The sequence below is a fragment of the Leuciscus leuciscus genome, assembly GCF_965113295.1.
Source record: "Leuciscus leuciscus genome assembly, chromosome: 3".
Taxonomy (NCBI): Eukaryota; Metazoa; Chordata; class Actinopteri; order Cypriniformes; family Leuciscidae; genus Leuciscus; species Leuciscus leuciscus.
In genome coordinates this window covers 55785409-55813283 of record NC_138727.1, presented here as the reverse complement: position 1 = coordinate 55813283, position 27875 = coordinate 55785409, and the positions used below count along the sequence as shown (strand labels likewise).

Genomic DNA, 27875 nt, shown 5'->3' with positions numbered 1-27875 from the left:
GTATCTCGCGGAAAAGAGATTTCCCCTAGCGTAAGATATTACGCAGTACTCGTTTCCTCTCTAGAGAGAACCGAGGTTACGTTAGTAACCGAGTACGTTTTTCGCATTAATCATATATTTTAATCTATAATGTGAAATACAGCAATGTTTCTGTAATTAGTTATTCTGAAGAATATTGAAATAATATAGTGTTTTAAATCTTGTTGAACTCTTGCTTAACTCAGACACACACAGACATCAACAATCAGCACATGAATCTCAACAATTGTGACAATAAAAACTTTCATGTCGCAATGCATGCTGGGTTCCAGGATTGTATAAAACTCCCAGCATGCACTCCTGCATGAATAAATAAATACAAATAAATGATTGCCACCATTGATGAGAGACATATGCAGATTTTTGATATTTCTGTGTTTCTACAAGACATTGTAGCTCTGTTTCTTTTTTAGGCTGTGCATTATGTGTTTAACATTTTTTTATTTATTACTATGGTTTCACAGTGGTGGTAATATAACACTTTAATACAGAATTTAAAACTGAAAGAGATTTAGTGTATGAACAGGCTATACGATGATTATTCATCATAATCAGTATAACTGCAATCATTCACAAACTGTGTGTGCACAAGTGTAAAGACACAGTTCATTCAGCCAGTGAAATACTGTTAAATAGACAAGGGTCAGCATCCCAACTAAAGCAAACACTGATCTCCATCATGGTAACTTCAAACCAAACATTTTCAATTAAACATCTCAATAACAACTTTTGTAGATGTATGACAGAAATAAAGTCATACTGTTAATAATAAGTGTAAAAATGTGTAATGGCTGGAAGTCAGTTGTAGTTCTTGTGTTTCTCTATTTTCTGTTCTTGTGTTCCTCTTTCCTTCAGTGAATCTGCTTGTTAACAGCAGGTGTTCATCACTAATGCTCAACAATAACTTATTTCACTTATTCACTTATTATTCAACATATTCACTTAATTATCTCACTGCAACACTGCGTCAATGTTACTTTTACTCTCTGTAGTGTGGATTTTCCTGTGGGGTTGAAAGGGTTAACAATGTAAGATAAAAAGACACACCCACAAAATGTATTTTAACAGTAATAAACTGTAAGTTATAAAACAGGTTTATACTGGCAACACTGTTGCCAGTAGTTTACTGTAAAATAAATTTTTTGGGTCACCATTGTGCAGAAGAGTAGAGCCTGTGCTCCAGTTCAGGAGAAGATCTACAAACATTGATGATATGCTGCATGTTGCTTTATTTAACAGACGGTGACTGTGTAGTTGCTGGCCCAGTGGAAATCTTTTTATGTACAATAGTTTTCTAGTGGTCTCAAATGAAAGAAGTTCACAGTAATACTTTGCTCACATTATTAAGGCGAGACACTACAGGTGAATAGGGTAAAATTGTTAACTAGCAGATATCACCATGAAACTTTCCCAGTTGATTACCTACATTAAGATGAGAAAAAAATGTATTACAAGTTTTCTATAATTTAATGTTTAAATATGCAAATTAGGCAATATCTAATTAAATATGTGCTATTTTGCATATATTTAAAAAAACGAAATCTGAGGATTGGATAAAGCCAGGTTAAAAATTATTTTTTCATTGTGTTCACATATTAGATGGAAAAAAAATTACAGAGGGATTTATGGATATCTACTTTTGTTATCCTGTAAATCAGAATATACTGTCAATAGCCTTAAAAAAAAGATTTCCGCCATGTTTTTTGGAATAAAATGTTATATAAATCAGGCTAGGAATAATATATTTACAAATCCCTCTGTAAATGTCTTCATAATATAACTAGGTACAAGACTGGAAAGTTTGGTGTATATAGGTGCTACTGAAGTGGAGATTTCGTACTTGGAGTGTGAGAGAAAGGTCATTTTGAGAAAACGGGCTTTAAAGATTTATCATCAGCCAATGAGATTGCGCATTCAGCCCTTTTACTTTCACGATTGGTTGCTGCTAAAAAGGAAATGACCATATTTGGATCCGACAGCGTTCTGGTGCATAGATATATACACACTAGATGTCGCCTTGTCTACGGCAGTTCATTGAACGAATGTCTTTAAGGCGACATCTAGTGTATATGTCTATGCACCAGTCTGCGTACACGTCAGATCAGATCACTTCGACATGGCTGCGTATAAGTGGTAAAAACGATATAAATACTGTTCGTTTTCTCACACAAACCGCTCGTTTCGTGTCTTAGGCCATCAATGTGTACTTACGATGGGGAATTGTTTAATTTGGACGACGGGGAATTGTTTTAATTTGGACTCTGTGCATGTGTTTTGAGACCGTGACCATAGACCTGCATTATGACTGACAGACAAGAACGGTTTGACCTAAAAATATAAAAATTGAAACTACTGCGGAAAAAAAGACACCTACATCTTGGATGCCCTTGAGGTAAGCTAAAACATACCAAAAATGTATTTCAAAGTGAACTATCCCTTTAACCCTTTCAACCCCACAGGAATATCCACACTACAAAGAGTAAAAGTAACATTGATGCAGTGTTGCAGTGAGATAATTAAGGGAATATGTAAGTGATTGTTGAGCATTAGTGATGAACACCTGCTGTTAACAAGCAGAATCACTGAAGGAAAGAGGAACACACGAACAGAAAATAGAGAAACACAAGAAATACAACTGACTTCCAGCCATTACACATTATTACACTTATTATTAACCAGTATGACTTTATTTCTGTCATACATCTACAGAATTTGTTACTGAGATGTTTAATTGAAAATGTTGGGTTTGAAGTTACCATTATAGAGATCAGTGTTTGCTTTAGTTGGGATGCTGACCCTTGACTTTTTAATGTCAGGTTTTCTCTTGCTTGAACTGTGTTTTTGCAAGCCACACTTGTGCACACACACACACACACGTTTTGTGTACGCAGTGTGTTAAATTGATTAAAAATCATTCTATAGTCTGTTCATTCACTTATCTCATTCAGAGTTTAATTCTGCATCAAAAGTGTTACATTACCATCACTGTGAAACTATAGCTATCACTTACAATGATAATTTTCATTAATGCACAACCAAAGAAACAGATCTACACTGTCTTGCAGAAACACAGAGATATAAAAAATCAGCACGTCTCTCAACAATGGTGGCAATATTTATTTTTTTATTCATACTGCAGTGCATGCTGGGAGTTTTATACTATCCAGGAACCCAGCATGCATTGTGACATGAAACTTTTGATTGCCACCATTGTTGAGATTCATGTGCTGATTGTTGATGTCTGTCTGCATCTAAATCAAGCAGGAGTTTGAAGTGTATTAATGCACTATATTATTTCAATGTCTTTCACAATTTTATTTTAACAGAAACATTACTGGATTTCATGTTGCAGATTCACAGGTATATCATTAACAAATATTAAATACCCATAAATTCAAAGCTTATACACAGGAAAAGAACAGTGAATCAGACATGTCCAGAATGATCACTGCATCATCACAACAGCCATAAACACCTGGGGCTCGTTCTTCGTACGTTGCTTATTACATCCGAGATCAAATGACACATCCAAGATGATATCATCGTGCTAATCATGATCTGGCTAACTCGGTTCTTCGAACACACTTGCCGGATAGGATTAGTATCGCGGGATTGAGTTATCTGAGATAATTGCGCGTTCATGCGCTGGTTTAAAAGGGGATATGTATCGATAGTAGAAACATTGATCAGCAACGCTGCTATTGGCTGCTCAGCGTGGCCAAAGAGCGCGCTCAGTTTTTCTCCTCAGCAGAGCAAGAACTAATAGTCGAAGTTTATTCGGAATTTTAATGTTTTAATGCAAAACGCCAGGGAACACCTCAAAGTCTGCAAAAGCCAGGAGAGAGGGCTGGCAAAAAGTAGCAGATAATTTAAATCCGTTAGAAGTGGCCATGTTAGATGTTTTTATCACTTATTAGCCTATATTTTTGTATTTGAATAATTGCATACTTACTTTGTTCATTGTAATGTCAGAGTCACCACACTAGAACATGGGAACAAACAAAAGTGAAGTACAAAAATATTCTACATAATGGTATAATTTTTAGTTATATTATAGTCTCTTTTATAAAAGACACTGTTAAATAAATGGTTGGCTGTTTATAAAAGCAACCAAGAAAAAGGCTGAGCAAAAAAAAAAAAAAAAAAGAAGAAAAGATCTTAGTAGCCTACACTGTAAAATAATTTTTGCTGCATTAAATTAAGGCCGTATAGTCATTTCAACTGTTAAATCTTGAGTAATGATGAATTGCTTTGACTTGTGAAAGTGAAAACTAATAAACTTATATTAATGTAAAAATATTTTTCCAGAGTGTAGTTCATTGTAATGACATTGTGTTTTCCTCTTTTGTGCACCTTTACATAATACACCAACACTTGTATCTTTTCCCAAGAAAGTGGTAGCTGAAATATGTGCAGTAAGTGGACATTTTTTTAATAACTTTCCAAAGGAAAGAAAGTATAAGACTTTGTAATGTCCATTTGTTTCCATTGCACTGGACAGTGAATAAACCCTCTCAGATAACTGTCATATGGAGGAACTAGCCTACCTGCAAGAGCATAAATAACTTTACTTAATTTATACTTGTATGCTTTATGGCAGCAATATAAGTTGCAGGATTCCACATCTACAGAAAGGCCTACAGAAGAGTCTGCACAGACAGAGGAGACATAGGCCTACAGGTGGGCAGTGTATAGCCAACTTTTCCTTATTTGTTGCATGAGGCATGTGTCTAATATCTCGTTGCAGGCACTTGACCACTGGCTTTTCTTTACAAAGAACAATTGAAATAAAACTCAAGGAACTAAGTATATTGGTCTTTTATTAAACATATAATGAAAAGTTTTTTTTTTTTTTTTTTTTTTGCAATGTTGTGTAATATGGCACATGCAATAATGTCACAGGCCCTGTCAGGTGTGCCCCTCAGACTATTCAGACACTGAAATCTTCCCTTTAGTTAGCCAAAGTTAATTTCATTGTGTGCCCTTGTCCTGGCTAGAGCTGCATTGTAACTGGTTTGGGTCAGGGAATGGGGTCATACAACACCTGTCTGCAGGCAGGAACATGTCATAATCACCTGTGAAAAAATGCAGTTCTGTTAGGATCAGCATAAATGTATGTAATACAGTGAGCTTTATATTTAATTGTGGAACTTTTCTTACCACTTTCAAATAATGTGCATAAATGTGAATCTCTGAAAATTCTTAAGTCATGCACAGATCCTGGCCATTTTGCTTTCACATTTGTGATATGGAAGATTTTAGTCAACTGCCTTTTTTTATTTGATATAATATTATTAATCTGGAATATTAAGAATCCCAATAGTAACTGGGCTGCACATTTACATTGTGAACTCCCTTTCTGTTCACATAATCCCCTTCATTGAGGCCTTGATGGCAGTCTATGGAAGCCTATAGTCTATGGTACCAATCACGTTAGTGAAGCCTGAGTGACACACACTGTAATCGGCATGGTCATGATTGCATGATCTTCATAAAAAATGATAGCCAAAAAAAAAAAAAAAAACTGCTTTAAAAAAACTGCTTTACAACATTGGGTCTTAAAAACCTAAAACTGTTTTTTAAACCTAAAAGCGCCAGGTAAACTCTGAATGACACGACAGACAGCACTTTCCATCAAGTTCTCCGCATCTCCAATAGTGTAAAGGAAAGAGCCACTCGCAAATAATCTTAGGGCAATGCAAACAGTTTGTGCTGTAGTTAAAGCCCGACTCCGACAAGTCGAAAATAAATGTGCGTTTCCAACAAATTAATAATGTAAACGACAATCTCACGAGTCACGAGAAAAAATATAAATCTCAGAAAGTGCACTATCGCGCTGCGCTGGACTTCCCATATCAGCTCCGCTTAATAAAGCCGCAGTCTAATCCTGTTTACATGAAATAAGCCTGCTCCCGAGCAGGTTTAAGCTTACGGACCTGTTGCTATGACAGCAAGTCCAGGATGAGCGTCGAAGAACCAAACAATCCAAGATCATGCCAAATCGTCAACAATCAAATCCAGCTAACTGAGTTAGCGACGTACGAAGAACGAGCCCCTGATCATCTTCCTCTTGACTTTTTCATACAATAACAAATGTGTTTTATAAACTCATTGTTAAAACAGCCAGAGACATTTATAGTAAAAAGTCAAGAGCCCAACTAAAGCAAATACTGATCTACATCATGGTGACTAACTTTATTATATTCAATAAAACATCAATAACTAAATAACTATTAATTCTCATCAACAACTTTTGTACATGTATGAAAGAAATAATCGTAAACTGGTTTCACACTTGGTGGCTGGAAGTCAGTTGTAGTTCTTGTTTCTCTGTCCTTCAGTGATTCTGCTTATCAGGTGTTCATCAGTTTCTCAATTCACTCTCTCCTTTTCATTCACTCTGTCAAGGGGACTATATTAGTGAACTAATGTAGGGAATAGTGAATGAGGGTATAGGGTGTGATTGGGAAAATAGCGTCTGAGTGCCAATTTTGAGCACTGTTAATTTATAGTATATTCCTGTAGGCTATTTTTGTTTTCTACAGTATATTACTGTTTTAATGGAAAATGGTATGATATTGTCAGAAATTGACCTTTTTTTACAGCAAGGGTTAACAGTGTACACAGCAAAAACTCCAGTGTTAAATTAACACTCCTGGGAGTACATATGAGACCACACTTGTAGAGTGTAAAGTGTTAAAATATGAGTGTTAAATTAACACTCAAGAGTGTTAAAGTTAATGAGATAATTAAGTGATTAATTGAGTGATGATTGATCATTATTGAAGACACCTGATGTTAACAAGCATTATCACTGAAGGAGAAAATTAGAGTTGTGACGTTCGCGAACGAACCGATTCTTTTGAACGGCTCATAAACATGAACGATGGGAGCCGAGTCGCGGCTGGAGGGGAGCCGTTCTTTCTGTCGTTCTTTTTTTCCTATGCGTGTTTCACACAGATGCACACAAATTAGCTCCTCCGCGAGACAGAACAGTTATAGGGGACGCACATGGCACACTTTAGCGTCAATATGAGACGCAGATAGTCTATCTGCGTCTCATATTGACGCTAAAGGGTGCCATGTGCGTTCGATGTAGACGAAACGTCAAAAGCGTCAGTATGTGACGACTTGGGATGAGAATGCGTTGGCCGAACAGCATGATGATAGTTGTGCACGCATCCTTCACGTGAGTACTCCAGTGGAAAAAACCCTGCGTGCCTCTGTCATTGGGTAGGAGCGGAGCCATGACTTGTGCACGCTGCCGTCACATGCTTACTCCAGTTTAAAAAATAAAAATAAAAACACGTGCGAGTGCCTCTCTGTCTCAGTGCCAACGTCAGTAATAGCGGGTCGTTAGGTATTGTGTGAATAACATAAGTCAACGTAGCTTTACACACACACACACACACACACTTTGTACTAAAGGTAAATCCAAAATAGTGATGTCACTGTCTAAGCAGAGGGATGTTGTGCAACCCTATGGAATATAGTCCACACATGACAAATGAGGTAATAATCAATATTTCAGAATAATTCAAACTCAGATATTGGTGTGTGATATCTGAGTTTGAATTATTTGACTACAAATCTAACCTCATAATTCCTCCCAGTGATTATTTCCAGGATAAACTGAGATGCCCCCAAGCTGGCTTCTTAAAACTGACTAAATATTTAAAAAGAGCCAAAAGAGCCGTTCTTTTGAACGGCTCTTTGAAAGGAACGGATCGCCAAGATCCGGATCCCCTCAAAGAGCCATAAATCCCATCACTAGAGAAAATCACAAATTGTAAGCCACCGTTATGGCGATGATTGTTTGCTTTAGTTGGGCTCTTGACCCTTATATTATTAACTTTAGATTTTGTTTGGCTGTTGTATCTGAGTTATAACTGCCAGATGAACAAAGAAAAAAAGTGATCTGATGGTGTTGGTTATATTATGACAATCATCATTTGAACTTGATTACTGAACTCATATTTCTGACTTAGATTTATGTTGTTGGTTACAGCATAACTGTGATTCTGCATAAATATCCAGAATTTTTGATATAATACAAAGGACTTCTTAAAAGGTTTTTTTTTTTTTTTATCATTCTTTTAGGCACACACAGACGTCAAGATTCAGTCTATGCATCTCAACAATGGTGACGAGCAGAATATTCAATTAGGAAAAGTAAATTACATAGACAATTCAGATCATAATTTATTCATACTGCAATGCATGATGGGAGACATTAATGAGTTGTGATTGGTGGCAGCCACTGCAACATGCTTTATTATTGTCACCATTGTTGAGATTCACAGGCTGATTATTGATGTCAGTGTGTCTAAATAAATTATTTAATTTGAAAGTCTTTTGATCAGAACAATGTTTATTAAATATTTTGGATTACATGAAAAATACTGAAAATCATATGCTGTAGAATCACAGAGTTGTTGTAATTAACAAATCCAAACTATCTCAATAAGTTTAGTTTTTCAGATCACAACATGATTATGTCAAAACATAACCAACACCATCAGATCACATTTTTCCTTTGTTCATCTGACTGTTATAAATTAATAACAGCAGACAAGCAAAATTTAAAGTAAACATGTAAAGGTCAAGAGCCCAACTAAAGCAAACAATAATCACCATAACGGTGGCTTACAATTTGTGATTTTCTCCTTCAGTGATTCTGCTTGTTAACATCAGGTGTCTTCAGTAATGATCAATCATCACTAAATTAATCACTTAATTATCTTATTAACTTTAACACTCTTGAGTGTTAATTTAACACTCATATTTTAACACTTTACACTCTACAAGTGTGGTCTCATATGTACTCCCAGGAGTGTTAATTTAACACTGGAGTTTTTGCTGTGTAGATATAGCGTATTCATTTTTACAGTGTATTACTATTATTATTTAACCATTTATTTGTTCAGCTAAGTTGATTCAACAGGGTCAAAAAAGCAACAAATACACAACAAAGCAACTAATTGTCCTTATTTTTCAGCAGCTCCGAGGAAGATTCATTTGCATTCAGTCTAGAATAACACACAGCCCTCACATACACAAACTGTGGCTTTTAACACTGTGCTTTCGTCGAACACTATTTACATAATTTCAGGAATATGCTGAACATTGTTTGTACATCCTTTACAAGACAGTAAGTTGAAAACCAGAGAAGTTTGATGATGATTTTGGTCACTTTGGTCAAACTTTGGCTTTAAACATTGAAGATGAATATGAAGCTGTGGTCGTCTTTGCAAAACCCACTTTTTGAGCACAACTTCGAAAATATGCATTATGGCAAATATGAAGGTCTAAGATGATATAAAGGTCTAAGGATAGAGAAAAAAACATAGTCATTTCATAGTAAATAGTAATTTTTGAATCTCCTTTAAAGCAAATGTACCATGTTTTTAGAAATGTGATCTTTGTATTCATTGTATTCATTAATTCGTCTAAATTTGAATGTTAATTTGAATGTTATCAGGAAGGGTTGACAAAATCTGTTTTGTTTTTTTCCTCATTGGATGAACAGATAACGGTCATATAATCTTCTGACACATATTTCTGTGTAGTCAGTCTAGTTGGGTGAAGAAACTCATACCAGGTAAGTCTCTCTTTACTTAAATGAGAATTAAATGCTTTAGTGTTTCTATCAATCTACACGTTTTTGCAGTTTTGTCATTAATAGCTTTTTGTGAAACTGTAGAATACATATTTCACAGTATTTATGGGAGAAATTCAGTGAAAGCAAATTTAAAATTCAGTGAAAGTTTTGCTGCTATTAGATTAATGCTCTGCTTTTAACATGGTCGACACAGTATTCTGGTCTCCATTATGGAGAGTTGTGTTGGACTATGAGGCACTTTTTTAAAACGCTGATAACAGACCAACATTGAATCAAAATTGATATTTAAAATGTTTTTCATCAGATTTGCACTTTGAAATAATTTCAATTAAAAAGAATATTTCAAGATGGACATTAAAATAAAATCACTTATTTTAAATCGAATCGACATTGAAACATTTACAAATCAATCTTGCTTCATGTACAACACGATCTTAATTAAATCTTAAATAAATAGAACAAATCTTATTTATTTCCACACAGCAAAAACTCCAGTGTTAAATGAACTCTCCTGGGAGTTTATATGGCTCCACACTCAAGAGTGTTAAAGTGTTAAAATATGAGTGTTAAATTAACACTCAAGAGTGTTAAAGTTAATGAGCTAATTAAGTGATTCATTGAGTGATTATTGCATTTTTTAAGACACCGTTATGGTGATCAGTGTTAGCTTTAGTTGGGCAGTTGACCTTTAAATGTTTAACTTTAGATTTTGTTTGGCTGCTGTATCTGAGTTATAACTGTTACGTTCCAGGTTTAGGGTCCAGGAGAATAACATAAATAACTTCTGATACAACTGACTTCTTGTTTCTTTCTCTTTTATTACTTTGAAACAAGTTGTTCAAATTGGAAAACAGCAGCACAAGACATCAAAAAGAAGCAAATTAACTTCAGGGTTGAGAAAGCCAAAATAACAAACACAATTCAATCTACCTTTTTTTAGAGAAAACGTATTATCCTATCAAAGAAAAAGGAAAAAAAAATCCAGACTGAACTGATTCCCTTACTAGCCAAAAAACTGGAGAAAACGTATGTTCACAATAAAGCAAAAGTGGCACCCCAACCCCTACGGCTTCTGTGCTGAAGTAGTGACATTTACTATAATTATAATAAGGAACGAAACACTCAGACACGTTGAGTGTTAAAAGAAAAAACGTTCACAGAATGCTTAAAAAAAATAGGAAAAGAACAACAAACGGGGATAAAGTAAAAGGACAATAAATAACACAGTATTTAACCCTTTAGGCGCCAGAGGTTTTTTCCTAAAACGTTCGATTTTGACATCTTAATTTCAAAAGGCTATATCTTAAAAGTGATGAAAGATAGAGACTTTCTGTAAATTAGAGAAATATTAAGGATGACCCAAAGTTTATGTAGGGATTACATTTTCCCATCTAATTTGCATATTATGACGTCATATGGTGGCGGTCATCTTGGACTATAGAATTTTTATGGTTTTTGTTGATGTTTATTTGGTTGTTTTTTTGTTTTTTAGCTGACAAAGACGCACACATCACAAGGACATGAACACACAAAAAAGAACACATATTGTACACTACTAAATGGTCAGGGAAATAGATAGTAAATCAACAGTGTAATAAATGGCAGACAAAAACAATTGTTGCAGGGCTTTTGCTGTAGAGATAATGACTCCCTATTCATCCAGGTGACATTTCTTGTAGTGTTTCATGGTGTGGTCTTGCGATAGACTATGCATAATAGCCCCTCTGCCCCGTGTCACATCGCCTCTTCTCCTGCTACGAGCAGCAGCGCGGGCGCGGCCAGATCTGCCTCGCGCGCGCGCCGAGTGTGCACAGCTCGGACTACTGTCATTGTCATTGCGACTCCCCACCCTGCCTCCACGTTGCCCCCTAACTGTCCTATGAATACTTCGACCTCGTCTAACATACCCAGTGGCATTAGACAAAGTCTCCACCACAATACTGTCGCCGCGATTGCGGAGAGGCACACGGTCACCATGGCTAGCGCGGTAAAAATCTCCCGCGGCCGCCTCGTTCCCCACAACACTAACACGCCTGCTAACTTCGCGATGAACACTCCGACCCCGGGAAACATTGTTCCCACCACTGACATTGGGCAAATGACCATCTAACGTTATATTGGGCAAAGGATTCACCGTTTGTGCTTGGTGTAGGGCTATACTTTCACTTTCAGAGTCACCGTCATTTTCTGAAGGCAGATAACGTTATTCCCCTTCAGAATCAGGGTCCGCGAATAGAAGACCCAACACTTCATTGCGGGTAAGCTTTATTGATGCCATTAGATAATAATAATAATAATAATAATAATCTAATGCAAATACTCGCTGACGTTGACAATATTGCTCTGATAAAATGGCTCACTCGCACACTAGCTCCGCTTTTGTTCGCACTGATTCAATGCGCTCTAGCTCGAATATTGTGTATAGAAGCATGACTTTTTTTTGAGTCGGGGATAAAGTATGACATGTCTGCCAACTAGTGGAGGGGAGGTCGAACGAAATTTGACACCCTATTTGACAAAATCGGCCGTTTTATTCAGTGCCGCATCTTGTCGAGTAAACTCGACCGTGGCGCCCAGAGGGCTAAGTCACTGCACGGAGATATTTCTCTTTCCAACAACACAACAACAGTTTCAACAACAGCGCTATGAATGAACAACAGTCCCCTTTCTCTCTCTGCCGGATCCACGTCTCTTCCTCTTTTTTGAAAGACGCGCAGTTCCAGGTTGACTAACCACGGGGCACATTCTCGACACGTTCAATTAGGGAGGTGCAACCTGCGTGAGAGAGAGAGAGAGAGAGAGAGAGAGAGAGAGAGACCGACCGACCGATATAATCAATATAATCCAAACGATTTCTTACAAATTGTTCAGATAAAAAAATTTTTTTAAAAAAAGCTTTCTTTCAGGCACACACAGACATCAATAATCAGTGTATGAATCTCAACAATGGTGACAACAAGAATATTCAATTAGGACAAGGAAATTACTAAGACAATTCAGATCATAATTTATTCATACCGCAATGCATGATGGGAGTATTTGGTGGCACCCAGAATGCACTGCAACATGCTTTATTATTGTTACCATTGTTAAGAATCACAGGCTGATTCTTGATGTCTGTGTGTCCAAATAAAATACTTTTTCAAAGTCCTTTGATCAGAACAACTTTTAAGAAATCTTTTTGATTATGTTGAAAATTCTGAAAGTATTCTGTAGACTCACAGGCTGCTGTAATCAACAAGGTGAACCTGACTCTCTAAATGAATTTTGTGATTCAGGTCAAATGATGATTATGTCTAAACATAACCAGCACCACCTGATCAACTTTTCTCTTTGCTCATCTGAGAGTTATAACTCAGATAACAGCCAAACAAATTTCAAAATTATTAGTTTAAGGGTCTAGAGCCCAACTAAAGCCAACACTGATCACCATAATGGCAACTTAAACAAAAAGAGATTTTCTCCTTCAGTGATTCTGCTTGTTAACATCAGGTGTCTTCAATAATGATCAATCATCACTCAATCAATCACTAAATTATCTCATTAACTTTAACACTCTTGAGTCTGGAGCCAAATAAACTCCCAGGAGAGTTCATTTAACACTGGAGTTTTTGCTGTGTGAGTTCATGGGTGGAATAAACATATGGCAGGACTTTTACTTTCTGACCCTTTCCACCTCTGGACGTGATTTACCAGCATACACAGCAAAAACTCCAGCTGATTTTACTAATTAGTTCATTCTCCTGCTGAATTAGCAAATCCAGGTGATTGGAACAAAATACTGAGGAGGACTTTTACTTTCTGAACCTGGATTTTCCACCTCTGGTTATAGTTGAGTCATTTGGGCTTTGACCTGGGGCCTCATTTATAAACGTTGCATACGCACAGAGGTGGAGATTCCAGGGGTCAGAAAGTAAAAGTCCTGCCATATATTTATTCCACCCATGAACTCACACAGCAAAAACTCCAGTGTTAAATGAACTCTCCTGGGAGTTTATTTGGCTCCAGACTCAAGAGTGTTAAAGTTAAGGAGCTAATTAAGTGATTGATTGAGTGATGATTGACCATTATTGAAGACACCTGATGTTAACAAGCAGAATCACTGAAGGAGAAAAATCACAATTTTAGACACCGTTATGGAGATTAGTGTTCGATTTAGTTGGGCAGTTGACCTTCAAATGATTATCTTTAGATTTTGTTTGGCTATTGATCTGAGTTAATACAGTCAGATGATCAAAAAGAATAGGTGATCAGGTGGTGTTGGTTATATTTGAACATAATCATAATTTGATCTGAATCACTGAACTCAATTAGAGCCTAATCTCTGACTTAAATGTATATCGGTCATTACAACATCACAGTAATTCTACAGATTAAGTTCCAGATTTTTCAATATAATTCAAATTATTTCTTAAAAGTTGTTCTGATAAAGAAAAAGAAAATCTTTCTTTAAGGCACACACAGACATCAAGATTCAGTGTATGAATCTCAACAATGGTGACAATAATAAAGCATGTTGCAGTGCATTCTGGGTGCCACCAATCAAAACTCATCCATGGCTCCCATCATGCATTGCGGTATGAATAAATTATAATCTGAATTGTCTTGTTTTCCTAATTGAATATTATTTTTGCCACCATTGTTGAGATTCATGCACTGAATCTTGATGTCTGTGTGTGCCTTAAAGAAAGATTTTTTTTCTTTATCAGAACAACTTTTAAGAAATAATTTGAATTATATTGAAAAATCTGGAACTTAATCTGTAGAATTACTGTGATGTTGTAATGACCGATATACATTTAAGTCAGAGATTAGGCTCTGATTGAGTTCAGTGATTCAGATCAAATTGTGATTATGTTCAAATATAACCAACACCACCTGATCACCTTTTCTTTTTGATCATCTGGCTGTAATAACTCAGATCAATAGCCAAACAAAATCTAAAGATAATCATTTGAAGGTCAACTGGCCAACTAAATCGAACACTAATCTCCATAACGGTGTCTAAAATTGTGATTTTTCTCCTTCAGTGATTCTGCTTGTTAACATCAGGTGTCTTCAATAATGGTCAATCATCACTCAATCAATCACTTAATTAGCTCGTTAACTTTAACACTCTTGAGTCTGGAGCCAAATAAACTCCCAGGAGAGTTCATTTAACACTAGAGTTTTTGCTGTGTGAGTTCATGGGTGGAATAAATATATGGCAGGACTTTTACTTTCTGACCCCTGGAATCTCCACCTCTGCATACGCACAAAAGAAGGTGTACGCTGCTCTCTACGCAATAATTGGTATTTATAAAAAGCAAACTTGACGGGAAAATGTGCGGTCCTTCACGCAAACTCTGACCCAGGCGTACGCACAAAAACGGGTGAAATGAGAAATGGCGACACCGTCGGCAGATGGAAGAAACACGTGAAAGTGTGTGAAACTGTGGACCGTTGTGTAAAAGAAATGGCAATACTGCCTCTCATAAATAACATGAAGACTTCACAAAGCAAGTCTTACAATTAACAGCCTACACGAACACCCGTTTGATCGATCTGCAGTGTAAAAAAAAACAAAATCAAACTAAGATTACAACAGAAATGCAAATTAACACATATTTGCAAAAAGAAAAGTGAAATATGTTCTGCAATAATATTGGCATGTTATGCAATTCATCCTCATAACAAATCTGTAGCTTGTCAGATGCAATCAAATGGATGGTAATAAAATGCCATGATGCCATCACAATGCTTCACGCTTTTTTTGCATCAACTTTGATGTCCGACCATTTCTTTTTTATTTCGGCCACGGTCCGAGGTTGTGCTGCAGCATTAACGGCGTCTGCAACCTTTTGCCACTCAAGTGCCTTTTTGGCATTAGTAATGCCCACACTGTGCCCTCCAAACAACATTTTACTCCTCTTTTCCACCTCGCCAACGATAATTTCTGCTTCACATTGAGTGAAGTTACGTTTCTTGGTTTTCCTCTCTGTGTTTGCCATGATTTCGCAATCGATGAATATTAACTTGTGGGTGTTTCACGGACTATTTATGGGCAACTATGGGCGTGACATGAAGCTGCAAAAGCTGCGCTACATTTAGAATTGATTGTGATTTATTAAGGGAAAACTTCGTAGGATGTGCGTGCGCACGGATTTATAAATCCGAATATTTCTGTGCGTACGCACATCCTATGTTTCATCCGAACGCCACTTCTGACGCAAATCCTACGCAAAGTTTTATAAATGAGGCCCCAGGCAGAGGTGGAAAGTCCAGGGGTCAGAAAGTAAAAGTCCTGCCATATGTTTATTCCACCCATGAACTCAAGCAGCAAAATCTCAAGTGTTAAATTAACTCTCCTGGGAGTTTATTTGGCTCCAGACTCAAGAGTGTTAAAGTTAATGAGCTAATTAAGTGATTGATTGAGTGATGATTGAGCATTATTGAAGACACCTGATGATAACAAGCAGAATCACCAAAGGAGAAAATCAATTTTTTTAAAGTTGCCATTATGGTGATCAGTGTTTGCTTTAGTTGGGCTCATGACCTTGAAACTAATAACGTTGGATTTTGTTTGTCTGTTGTATCTGAGTTATAACTCTCAGATGAAGAGTTGGTTGTGTTGGTTATGTTTTGACATAATCATCATTTGACCTGAATCACAAATCTCATTTAAAGAGTCAGGTTTACCTTGTTGATTACAGCAGCCTCGGATTATACAGTATACTAGTTTCAGCATTTTCAATATAATAAAAAAGATTTCTTAAAAGTTGTTCTGATTAGTGATGTTACGTTCGTGAACGAATCGTTCTTTTTGAACGAATCCTTTAGGTGAACGAATCGTTCTCGTTCACGTAATCAATTGACTCATATTTCTCGTTCACTGAAATCCCTCCCTCCACAGCAGCGCGGCGCTATTAGCAGCGCATGCGCAGCTCAGTGAACCGGTGTTTTCAACCTGTCAAAGAATGAACCTCGAGCCAATAGCCTTCGAGTATGAGATGTGACGGAGCATGTGATTTGTTGGATGTAGTGAACGAATACGCCCTTCACTGACTGACCGAGTTGCTTTTGAGTCTGAACCATAGGTCTGAACGAGAGAGAGATCTTATCGTTTGTGTACGAGTTGAACGAACTGGTATGTCGTTCATGAACGAAAATAACCAGTTGTTTGAACGATAATGATGGCGAACCGATAGAGCTAGGTTTGTGTAGTTAGCATGGTTGCATCAAATAATCAAATTTACACTTTACCATTGTAATGAAAACAGGTTAATAACGCAATATATTGGTTAAATATAACAAAGACAAATTAACATCGTCATTTTTTACTTGGTTTGAGTTAAGGGGGGCGCACTTGACTGTTTACTTGATTTAAATTTACACTTCTCGTTACCTGCTTTTCTTATATTTTGGTTGTGTGTTTTAGTCTTAGTTTTGTGGTATTTTGCACTTTGAACAATTTACTTGACTACTTGTGTTCATTTTGTATTATCAAAATGAATTCATTACGTTTTATTCATGTATGCACTTCTCTAAAAACTAAAACAAACCCAAAAAATATGACAGTATTATAGGTCTCATAACGTCAGCAAATAGCATTTCAGTTCGGGCTGTGAAGGGGCATGTATTTGGTTGGATCTACTGAACGAATTTGCCTATCACTGCTGAGATCGCTCTGTTTCGAGTCTGAACGAGAGGGAGAGATCTCGTTCGTGAACGAATTGAACTGGTACTTTCGTTCGTGAATGAGACTGGGGTAGATCGGTCATTTAGCATGTGATTTAATCTCATTCAAAGCGCAGTTATAGGTGTGCACATATAATTGTTTATATTCATATTCAACATACAGAACATCAACGTTTAATATAATCCCAGATTTATGAATGTGTATGTCTGACTAAATAATTAAAATGTTAATATTATGCAAGAAAACCTTGGTTTGGTCATCTGAACCACTTATTTAGACTTATGTTATTAATTTAGTAAATAAGGGACACATTTTAACAAAGCCAAATCACTTTTTTTTTTGTAACAAGTAAATACGTTCATTAAAACATAACATAAAATACACTCTTTTTCGCCACCTGCTGCAGTATATATCTAATATGAAGAAATTATCACTGAACGAATCAGTGAACGAGTCTGAACGAATCATTTTGGTGAACGAACTGAAAATGAACGAGTCTCTGAAAAGAATCAAACTTTCCACCACTAGTTCTGATCAAAGAACTTTAATGTAGACACACAGACATCAATAATCAGCCTGTGATTCTCAACAATGGTGACAATAATAAAGCATGTTGCAGTGCATTCTGGGTGCCACCAATCAAAACTCATTCATGGCTCCCATCATGCATTGCGGTATTAACCCTTTCGCACGTACGATCACACCGGTGTGATCAGTCTAGGCTGGTCCCTGGAGCGTAAGATCACACCGGTGTGATTAGAACGGTCAGTGCATGACGTGATCAACTGCTAAATTCAAATGTGCTTTCGCACGTTGGCTGGCGCTGAGCCAGAGACGGGCGCGCTCAGAGCTGTCATAAATCACAACTTTTCAGTGTTTTCAACCACATAATGTTTATTTTAGGTTCCAGACATATAAGTACTAAAAAAACAATACATTAGAGTTCGTAAAATACACACTGATGTCAAAGGAAGAGGCAATAATAATCCTTTCCATTAATTAGTTTTATTCATATCAGATACACATTGTGTAAGTAACTTTAAAGTTTACTCTATTCTTCTCCCAGTTCACCTGCCACTTACTTGTATGTATTTCGGGAGAAGTGGATGAATTAACGTGTTGTAAATCCAACAGATCCGATTCTCTGAACTGCGCGTCTGCGGCACAAACTAAGATGACGGCGCCCATCGCGCATACACAGTAAATTCCACAGTGTTAAATCAACACTGCTCAGAGCAAATATGGTCCCACTCTACAGAGTGTTAAAGTAACACTAAAGCGGTGTTAAAGTTAATGAGATAATTAAGTGATTAATTTAGTGATGATTGAGCATTATTGAAGACACCTGATGTTAACAAGCAGAATCACTGAAGGAGAAAATCATAAATTGTAAGTTACCATTATGGTGATGGGTGTTTGCTTTAGTTGGGCTCTTGACCCTTATTTGTTTACTTTAAATTTTACTGTTGTTTGTCTGCTGTTATTGATGTATAACAGTCAAATGATCAAAGTAAAAGTGTGATCTGATAGTGTTGGTTATGTTTTGACATAATCATTCTGTGATCTGAAAAATGAAACTTATTGAGATAGTTTGGTTTATCTTGTTACCAGCAGCTTTGTGATTTTAACAGCATATGATTATCAATACTTTACTTATAATCCAAAATATTTCATAAACATTGTTCTGATCAAAACACTTTCAAATTAATTTATTTAGAAACACAGACATCAATAATCAGCCTGTGAATCTCAACAATGGTGACAATAATAAAGCATGTTGCAGTGGCTGCCACCAATCACAACTCATTAATGGCTCCCATCATGCATTGCGGTATGAATAAATTATGATCTGAATTGTCTATTTAATTTACTTTCCCTAATTGAATATTCTGCTCGTCACCATTGTTGTGATGCATAGACTGAATCTTGAGGTCTGTGTGTGCCTAAAGGAAAGATTTTTTTGTTTTAAACAACTTTTAAGAAATCCTTTATATTATATAAAAAATTCTGGATATTTATGCAGATTCACAGTTATTTTGTAACCAACAACATAAATCGAAGTCAGAAATAAGGATCATAATGAGTTCAGTGATCAAGTTCAAATGATGAATTTCATAATATAACCAACACCATCAGATGACTTTTTTTTTCTTTGTTCATCTGGCAGTTATAACTCAGATACAACAGCCAAACTAACTCTAAAGTAAACATATAAGGGTCAAGAGCCCAACTAAAGCAAACACCCATCACCATAACGGTGGCTTACAATTTGTGCTTTTCTCCTTCAGTGATTCTGCTTGTTAACTGCAGGTGTCTTCAATAATGTTCAATCATCACTAAATTAATCACTTAATTATCTCATTAACTTTAACACCGCTTTAGTGTTACTTTAACACTCTGTAGAGTGGGACCATATTTGCTCTGAGCAGTGTTGATTTAACACTGTGGAATTTACTGTGTACAGCTGAACTAACGCGATCGTTATAAATGTGTTTAAACAACAAAACACTTCCACTTGCATATATTTGACAACCGGAATATCAGATATTTCATGCCATATCTAACAAATTTGTGAATATTTTGAATAAAAAAGGAAAAATGACATAAAAGCAGATCATCATTCATTCAGCTCTGTTGTTGCTGCACGTGTGTCACGTGACAAGCAATGACGCGTCACCATGGAAACCATAAAGTGACACATTCTAAATAACGGTCGCCTTGAAAAACTCACGCTGGGGGGTCAGCCAGAATATTTTAAATTTACGTGTGAAAGGGTTAATTGATTAGGATCTGAATTGTCTTAGTAATTTTCTTTTCCCAATTGAAAATTCTGTTTGTCACCATTGTTGAGATTCATACACTGATTCTTGATGTCTGTCTGTGCCTGAAAGTTTTTTATTTTTTTTTTATATATATATATCAGAACAACTTTTAAGAAATCATTTGGATTATATTGAAAAATCTAGATTTTATTCTGTAGAATCACTGTGATGCTGTAATCAACAATATACATTTAAGTCAGAGATTAGGCTCTAAATGACTTCAGGTCAAATGATGATTATATTTAAATATAACCAACACAACCTGTTCACCTTTTATCTTTTCTCATCTGAGAGTTATAACTCAGATACAACAGCCAACCAAAATCTAATGTTATTAGTTTAAGGGTCTAGACCAGTGGTTCCCAAACCAGTCCTGCCGGCTAGAGTTGTGACGTTCGCGAACGAACCGATTCTTTTGAACGGCTCATAAACATGAACGATGGGAGCCGAGTCGCGGCTGGAGGGGAGCCGTTCTTTCTGTCGTTCTTTTTTTCCTATGCGTGTTTCACACAGATGCACACAAATTAGCTCCTCCGCGATACAGAACAGTTATAGGGGACGCACATGGCACCCTTTAGCGTCAATATGAGACGCAGATAGTCTATCTGCGTCTCATATTGACGCTAAAGGGTGCCATGTGCGTTCGATGTAGACGAAACGTCAAAAGCGTCAGTATATGACGACTTGGGATGAGAATGCGTTGGCCGAACAGCATGATGATAGTTGTGCACGCATCCTTCACGTGAGTACTCCAGTGGAAAAAACCCTGCGTGCCTCTGTCATTGGGTAGGAGCGGAGCCATGACTTGTGCACGCTGCCGTCACATGCTTACTCCAGTTTAAAAAATAAAAATAAAAAACACGTGCGAGTGCCTCTCTGTCTCAGTGCCAACGTCAGTAATAGCGGGTCGTTAGGTATTGTGTGAATAACATAAGTCAACGTAGCTTTACACATACACACACTTTGTACTAAAGGTAAATCCAAAATAGTGATGTCACTGTCTAAGCAGAGGGATGTTGTGCAACCCTATGGAATATAGTCCACACACGACAAATGAGGTAATAATCAATATTTCAGAATAATTCAAACTCAGATATTGGTGTGTGATATCTGAGTTTGAATTATTTGACTACAAATCTCACCTCATAATTCCTCCCAGTGATTATTTCCAGGATAAACTGAGATGCCCCCAAGCTGGCTTCTTAAAACTGACTAAATATTTAAAAAGAGCCAAAAGAGCCGTTCTTTTGAACGGCTCTTTGAAAGGAACGGATCGCCAAGATCCGGATCCCCTCAAAGAGCCATAAATCCCATCACTACTGCCGGCACCCCAACACAGCACATTTTCTTTGTCCCCCTAATCAAACACACCTGATTCAACTCATCAGCTCATTAACCCATGTGATAATGAGCTGATGAGTTGAATCAGGTGTGTTTGATTAGGGAGACAAAGAAAACGTGCAGTGTTGGGGTGCCGGCAGGACAGGTTTGGGAACCACTGGTCTAGACTCTAGAGCCCAACTAAAGTCAACACTGATCACCATAATGGCAACTTTAAAAAAAGGAGATTTTCTCCTTTGGTGATTCTGCTTGTTAACATCAGGTGTCTTCAATAATGCTCAATCATCACTCAATCAATCACTTAATTATCTCATTAACTTTAACACTCTTGAGTCTGGAGCCAAATAAACTCCCAGGAGAGTTCATTTAACACTGGAGTTTTTGCTGTGTGAGTTGTGTGAGTGTGGCAGGACTTTTACTTTCTGACCCCTGGACTTTCCACCTCTGGCCCCAGGTCAGGATAAAAGGTCAGGTCACTTTTTTTAAGGATAAAACTTAATGAATAACTCCAGAGCACTTTAGATTCTTAATTTCTAGGAAAACAACAGAGCATTATTTAATTGGACCACTGACTTGTCTAAACCCCAGTGAGGGGTAGGTTTAGGGGTGGGGTCAGGGGTTGGTCATTCGTACGAATTAGCCAATAGCCACCTCATAAACTATGAGAAATTGATCAAGTTGTTTCTTCCTTTATTGCATTGTGCTTGACAATAACGGTTTTAAAAGTCTCAATTTGAACTCTGATCCAAAATCAAATGCTGTGGAATGTTTTACATGTGTGTTTGAAACAAAAAGAAAACGGCTTTTTTTAAGTCATGTGTCAATGTAATGGATAATTTGTTTATTCTCTATCTGTAAAAGAAACTCGTCCTCTGAACTGGTTTGTGGATAAACAGAAATAAACTGACAATGGCTTCCTTTCATAAAGGTGAGTATTCTTCTTGTGTTTAAAGGTTGGCTCTCATCGCCCCAAAAACCTTATGAACTGTGAACACATGATGAATATAGTTTTCTCAGACTCAATCCAATACAATTTCAGTTGTTTTTATTGACTTTTTCTTCATATTTCAGGTTTTATAAAAACTCATCCTCTCATCTCTGTTATGCTGTGTAAGTCTAAACAGTATTTTTTGCTTTGTGTCTGTATGTTGATGTAAAGACCAGTGAATCAGATCTGGTTTATCCTTCATGTCACTTCACACAGTGAATTCCTCGGTGTTGAATTACCATCGCTCAGTGTTCATAAGGGAAACTCCAGCAGTGTTCAAAGAAACACTGAAGCAGTGTTAGAGTTAATGAGATAATTAAGTGATTAATTGAGTGATGATTGTTTGATTATTGAAGACACCTGATGATAACTAGAAGAATCACTGAAGAAAAGAGAAACAAAAGAACCACAACTGACTTCAACCACAGCTTAATGTGAAATCAACTGGAAAGACATTTAGGGCGCTTTCACACTGGCAGTTTAGTGCGGACCGGGGCACGGTTTGCATGAAAAATCGCTAATGTGAACGCTGTCATCGGACCCGGGTGCGCACTAGAGTACCGAACCCGAGACTACCTGGAGGAGGTGGTCTGAGCTCGGTTGCTCCCGAACTGTGGCGCGGTTCGCGTTAATGTGCAAGCAACACGGACTCGGGTGCGCGCTTGTTCAGGAAGTATAGTATCCCGCGCATGCGTATCACTGTCGATATCATTGTTTCCAGTGTTGGGAAAGTTCACTTTCTACATGAACTAGTTCAAAGTTCAGTTCACAAATTTTAAAATGAACTAGTTCAGTTCATAGTTCAAACTTCAAAATTTTGAACTAAAGTTCTCAGTTCCAAAAAATGAACTAGTTCAGTTCTTTTTTTCCATATGTTGCTGCGAGCTATTATTTTTCAAAATGATTGCCACAGCCCATATAAAACCACAGACAGCAATTATGTTATCAGTTTTAACACTGAAACTATGTGTCAGATTTCATCTTCATATCCAATTTTAAAATCCTTATCCAACCAGGGTTTACATAGCATTGAGGGTAGGGTTGCCAACTAAACAAATGCGGGACAATCGTGCATGGTTCTTTACAGGAAAATGAGGGACACTCAAAATATTTGTAGGCTATAGGCTAGGCCAACATAACACAGTAGGCCTGTATGTCATTTCAGGTTCGTATGTGTTTAAAAGGTTTTCAGACAACACATTTGTTTTGATTAAAGTTATATTACACACAAACCATAGTTCAAAATAATAGCATTTAAATCTGAAATAGAAAGCTTTTGTAATTATTCACTACTTTTAAAGAAATTAAAGAAATGAATAGCCTACTTTTATTCAGAAAGTACATTTATAATGTTACGTTTTTTTTTATTTCGGATGAATTTACTTTGAACCTTTTATTCATCAAAGAATCCTGATTTTTTAATTTTTCTATTAATAATAATCAGAAATGTTTCTTGGGCAGCAAATCACATCAGTATATTATTCCCTCAGGACGATTTCATGCTTTCTTGCGTGGCTGGATGTATGTTGGACTCACAATAATCACGTTGTTTGAATTTGTCAAAACTGATTTGCCGAAATCAAAACCCAGTCGGACAGTGAAAGGGATTTGCCGGTAGCGCGAGTCCGGATCGAAGCGACCCGACAGCGGAGGATTCTGTGCGCAAATCAAACAATGATTTGTCCCAAAATAATAATAAATTCTCAATTTAGAGTTTGTTATTCGTATGGTCTGGTGCGCGTGAGTGTGGACTGTGATTGGATGATGACCGGTGTGTCGTGATCAAGTGCTGCTGTTGTATCAGATTCAGTCATACATCAGTGGTTAGATCAGCGTCAATAAACGGGACAACGGAGGTTCCGAACGGGACAAATACATTTCTATAGAAATCTTGCACCCTTATGAACGAAGTTAAACTGAGAGAGCGTGCCGTTCACAGCCACCAGAATGAACGAGTTCACAGTAACGTTCATCAGGCAGTAATAGAGTACGTTCAGTTCACGTTCGCCCAAAATATGAACGAGTTCATGAACTATCGTTCAATGAACGCGTTCAGGCACAACACTGATTGTTTCCTCACACACGACAACCATGAGTGGCAGGGGAACGTTGTGGGACACTGAAGAGGTGATGTCTCTCACTATGTTGTGCATAATAGCACCAAAAAAACAGACAAATTACAGCTATGCTCAGTCGAGTTGTATTATCCATGCATTTTCCTTGTGCGTTTGCGATGACGTAAGATCACTGCAAACGCACCTGGGTTCGATACAACTAATTGAGTGTGAAACCAGACCAACGCTGCGGGGGGCGCCGGGAACTAGCGCACTCGGGTTCGGACCGCAGCAAACGAACCCAGTGGAAAAACGCCCTAAATCTCTATTTCAAACCAGACTGACTTCTTTTTCTGTCGTTCATCTGAGAATTAGCAGAGGTTTAGATGTTAATGATTTATTGAAAATTTTTGGTTTTTATTGAATCAGTGTTTCTTTTGGTTGTGCAATCTTAGCTTTTTATATCAGTTTGTGTTTTCTGTAACAGTGTTAACAAAACACATACTTTGTTGTAAGGAAACAATACACACTAATTATCAAGTGATATAGTTTTATTAGAAAGAAATGTTTGACTAAACTTATAACTGACAAAACTATTGGTTATTAACAGAGGTGTATTAGGGGTCAGAAAGTAAAAGTCCTGCCATATGTTTATTCCACCCATGAGCCAGGAGAACACTGAGGAGTGTTCATTTAACACTGGGGATTTTGCTGTGTGTGTGGAATAAACATATGGCAGGACTTTTACATTCTGACCCCTGGATTATACAACTCTGCAAGTCACTCAAGCACAAATTATTGTTTGCATGTTAGGATCCGGTTTTGGAGAAATCACTTTTCTTTCTGTTGAAACCTCTAGAATTCCTGAATCATTTGGTCATTCATGCAATAATTTATTGATACAACTACAGTGTGATTGATTTATCTGTGTACCCACTAAGCAAAATGATGTCCAAAAGACGTCTTTTCAACGTCTTTGTCACAAAAATCGGACGTTGAAAAGACGTCCACTGAGGGTCTAGAATGAAAGTTTTTATGACGTCTTTTTTTGACGTGTTCTGCACGTCCGATATAGACGTTCATCGAACCTTCGTACAAGGTTAAAACTAGTTCAGATGTGGGCATTGTGGACATATTTCAACATCATTTATTGTCTCATTTAGACATAATTTGACTATTGCTGTCAGATGATCTTAGTGAGAATTAACAGAGGTTTAGATGTTGATATTTGTTTAATTTGAAGTGTCACCATTGTGGTGATCAATGTTTGCTTTAGTTGGGCTCTTGGTCCCCGTTCCTTTTACTTTAACTTTTATTTGACTACTTTAACTGTGTGTTTGTGTAACACAATTGTTGTGGCAGAGAAAGCCAATAATAAGTAAGATCAGCTGTTTTCAGCTTATGGTTGATGATGAAATCATCACAAAAAAGCATCAAATGTTTTCAGATGTTTTGGCATTCATAACCACCAACCTTGTGGAACTGCAATATTGGAGCGAAAAGCATTAAAATATCACTTATTTGAAGGTGTATATAAAGCATGTGCACATGTTTTGAGCAAATGTATCATATAGTCACACACAGACATCAAGATTTTGCACATGATTCACAACAATGGTGACAATAAAAAAAAAAAAAACGCTTCATGCTGCAATGCATGATGGGTAGCTTTCATAGTACAAAACTCATCCTTGATTCTCAAGCTTTTTTGTTTTAATTGTCACCATTGTTGTGAATCATATCCAAAATCTTGATGTCTGTGTGTGACTATATAATACATTTGCTCAAAACATCATGTGCATATGCTTTATACTGTATACCTTCAAATAAGTGATCATTTTAATGCTTTTCGCACCAATATTGCAGTTCCACAAGGTTGGTGTTTATGAATGCCAAAACATCTGAAAACATTTGATGCTTTTTTGTGATGATTTCATCATCACCCATAAGCTGAAAACAGCTGATCTTACTTATTATTGGCTTTCTCTGCCACAACAATTGTGTTACACAAACACACAGTTAAAGCAGTCAAATAAAAGTTGAAGTAAAAGGAACGGGGACCAAGAGCCCAACTAAAGCAAACATTGATCACCACAATGGTGACACTTCAAATTAAACAAATATCAACATCTAAACCTCTGTTAATTCTCACTAAGATCATCTGACAGCAATAGTCAAATTATGTCTAAATGAGACAATAAATGATGTTGAAATATGTCCACAATGCCCACATCTGAACTAGTTTTAACCTTGTACGAAGGTTCGATGAACGTCTATATCGGACGTGCAGAACACGTCAAAAAAAGACGTCATAAAAACTTTCATTCTAGACCCTCAGTGGACGTCTTTTCAACGTCCGATTTTTGTGACAAAGACGTTGAAAAGACGTCTTTCGGACATCATTTTGCTTAGTGGGTAGAGAAACACTCTAAACAACAACCACTTCTTTCATTTCATTCTGCTCTTCACATAAAGCTGCTGTTTGACTTCAGAAGATTTGGAATATGACACACACATCATACTTCATATAGATACTGTAGAGCTGCAATGGAGAAATGGAGAAAATATGTGTGAGAATAATAATTTCTAGGATAGACAATACAATATTCTGTGAAAGAAACAGTCATGATGACAGAACTTTCATTTTTTGGGTGAACTATTATTTGAAGTACAAGCTTATATTTATATATTTATTTGTCTATTTTATTGCGTCCTAAACATGTTGATTCATTTGTATTCATAATTATTTTTTAGATGTCTTAAGACTGTACTTGGCCTTTTCAACTGTCTCACCGGCGACGACTGCAATAGGTAATGTACACTGAACAAATGTTTTGTCAGTTCAACTTAGAAAATATACTTCATGTGGAAACATCTACAATAACTGGTTGAAATGTTGAAATGAAATAGATTATTTAAGATTACTGATTATAACTGATTTCAACCAACCTAAAAAAAACAAGGTTTTATTGAAGCATAACTGTCAGTAGATATAACCTGTGAACCTGTAGATATAGCCAATGAAATAAAGTAACACACAAAAATTGGACAGGAAATAGGCCTATATTAAAATATTAAATATGAATATGAATATCTTATTCTTCATTCAGTTCTGAACAGAATCAGATTTTTTAAACGCTTATCAAAATAGAGTAGTGCTACACAGTAAATTCCCCAGTGTTAAATTAACACTGCTCAAAGCACATACTGGTGTAAAAGTAACACTGAAGCAGTGTTAAAGTTAATGAGACAATTAAGTGATTAATTGAGTGATGATTGAACATTATTGAAGACACCTGATGATAACAAGCAGAATCACTGAAGGAGAAAA

General features: G+C 36.7%; 1 protein-coding gene across 2 annotated transcripts in view; it reads left to right on the top strand.

Moving 5' to 3' along the window:
* Positions 1 to 9571: 9571 nt before the first annotated feature.
* The window catches only part of LOC309493885 (uncharacterized protein), a 159179-nt gene continuing 140875 nt past the window's right edge, over positions 9572 to 27875 (top strand). The window contains exons 1-3 of one of the 2 annotated variants that reach the window (XM_082163165.1): positions 22249 to 22430; positions 22574 to 22612; positions 27299 to 27355. In XM_082163165.1, coding sequence (XP_082019291.1) covers positions 22412 to 22430; positions 22574 to 22612; positions 27299 to 27355 — 115 coding nt within the window. In that variant the 5' untranslated portion in view covers positions 22249 to 22411. Of the gene's footprint in view, positions 9641 to 22248; positions 22431 to 22573; positions 22613 to 27298; positions 27356 to 27875 lie in introns of those variants that run through there. The other variant, XM_082163166.1, reaches the window with a different exon arrangement.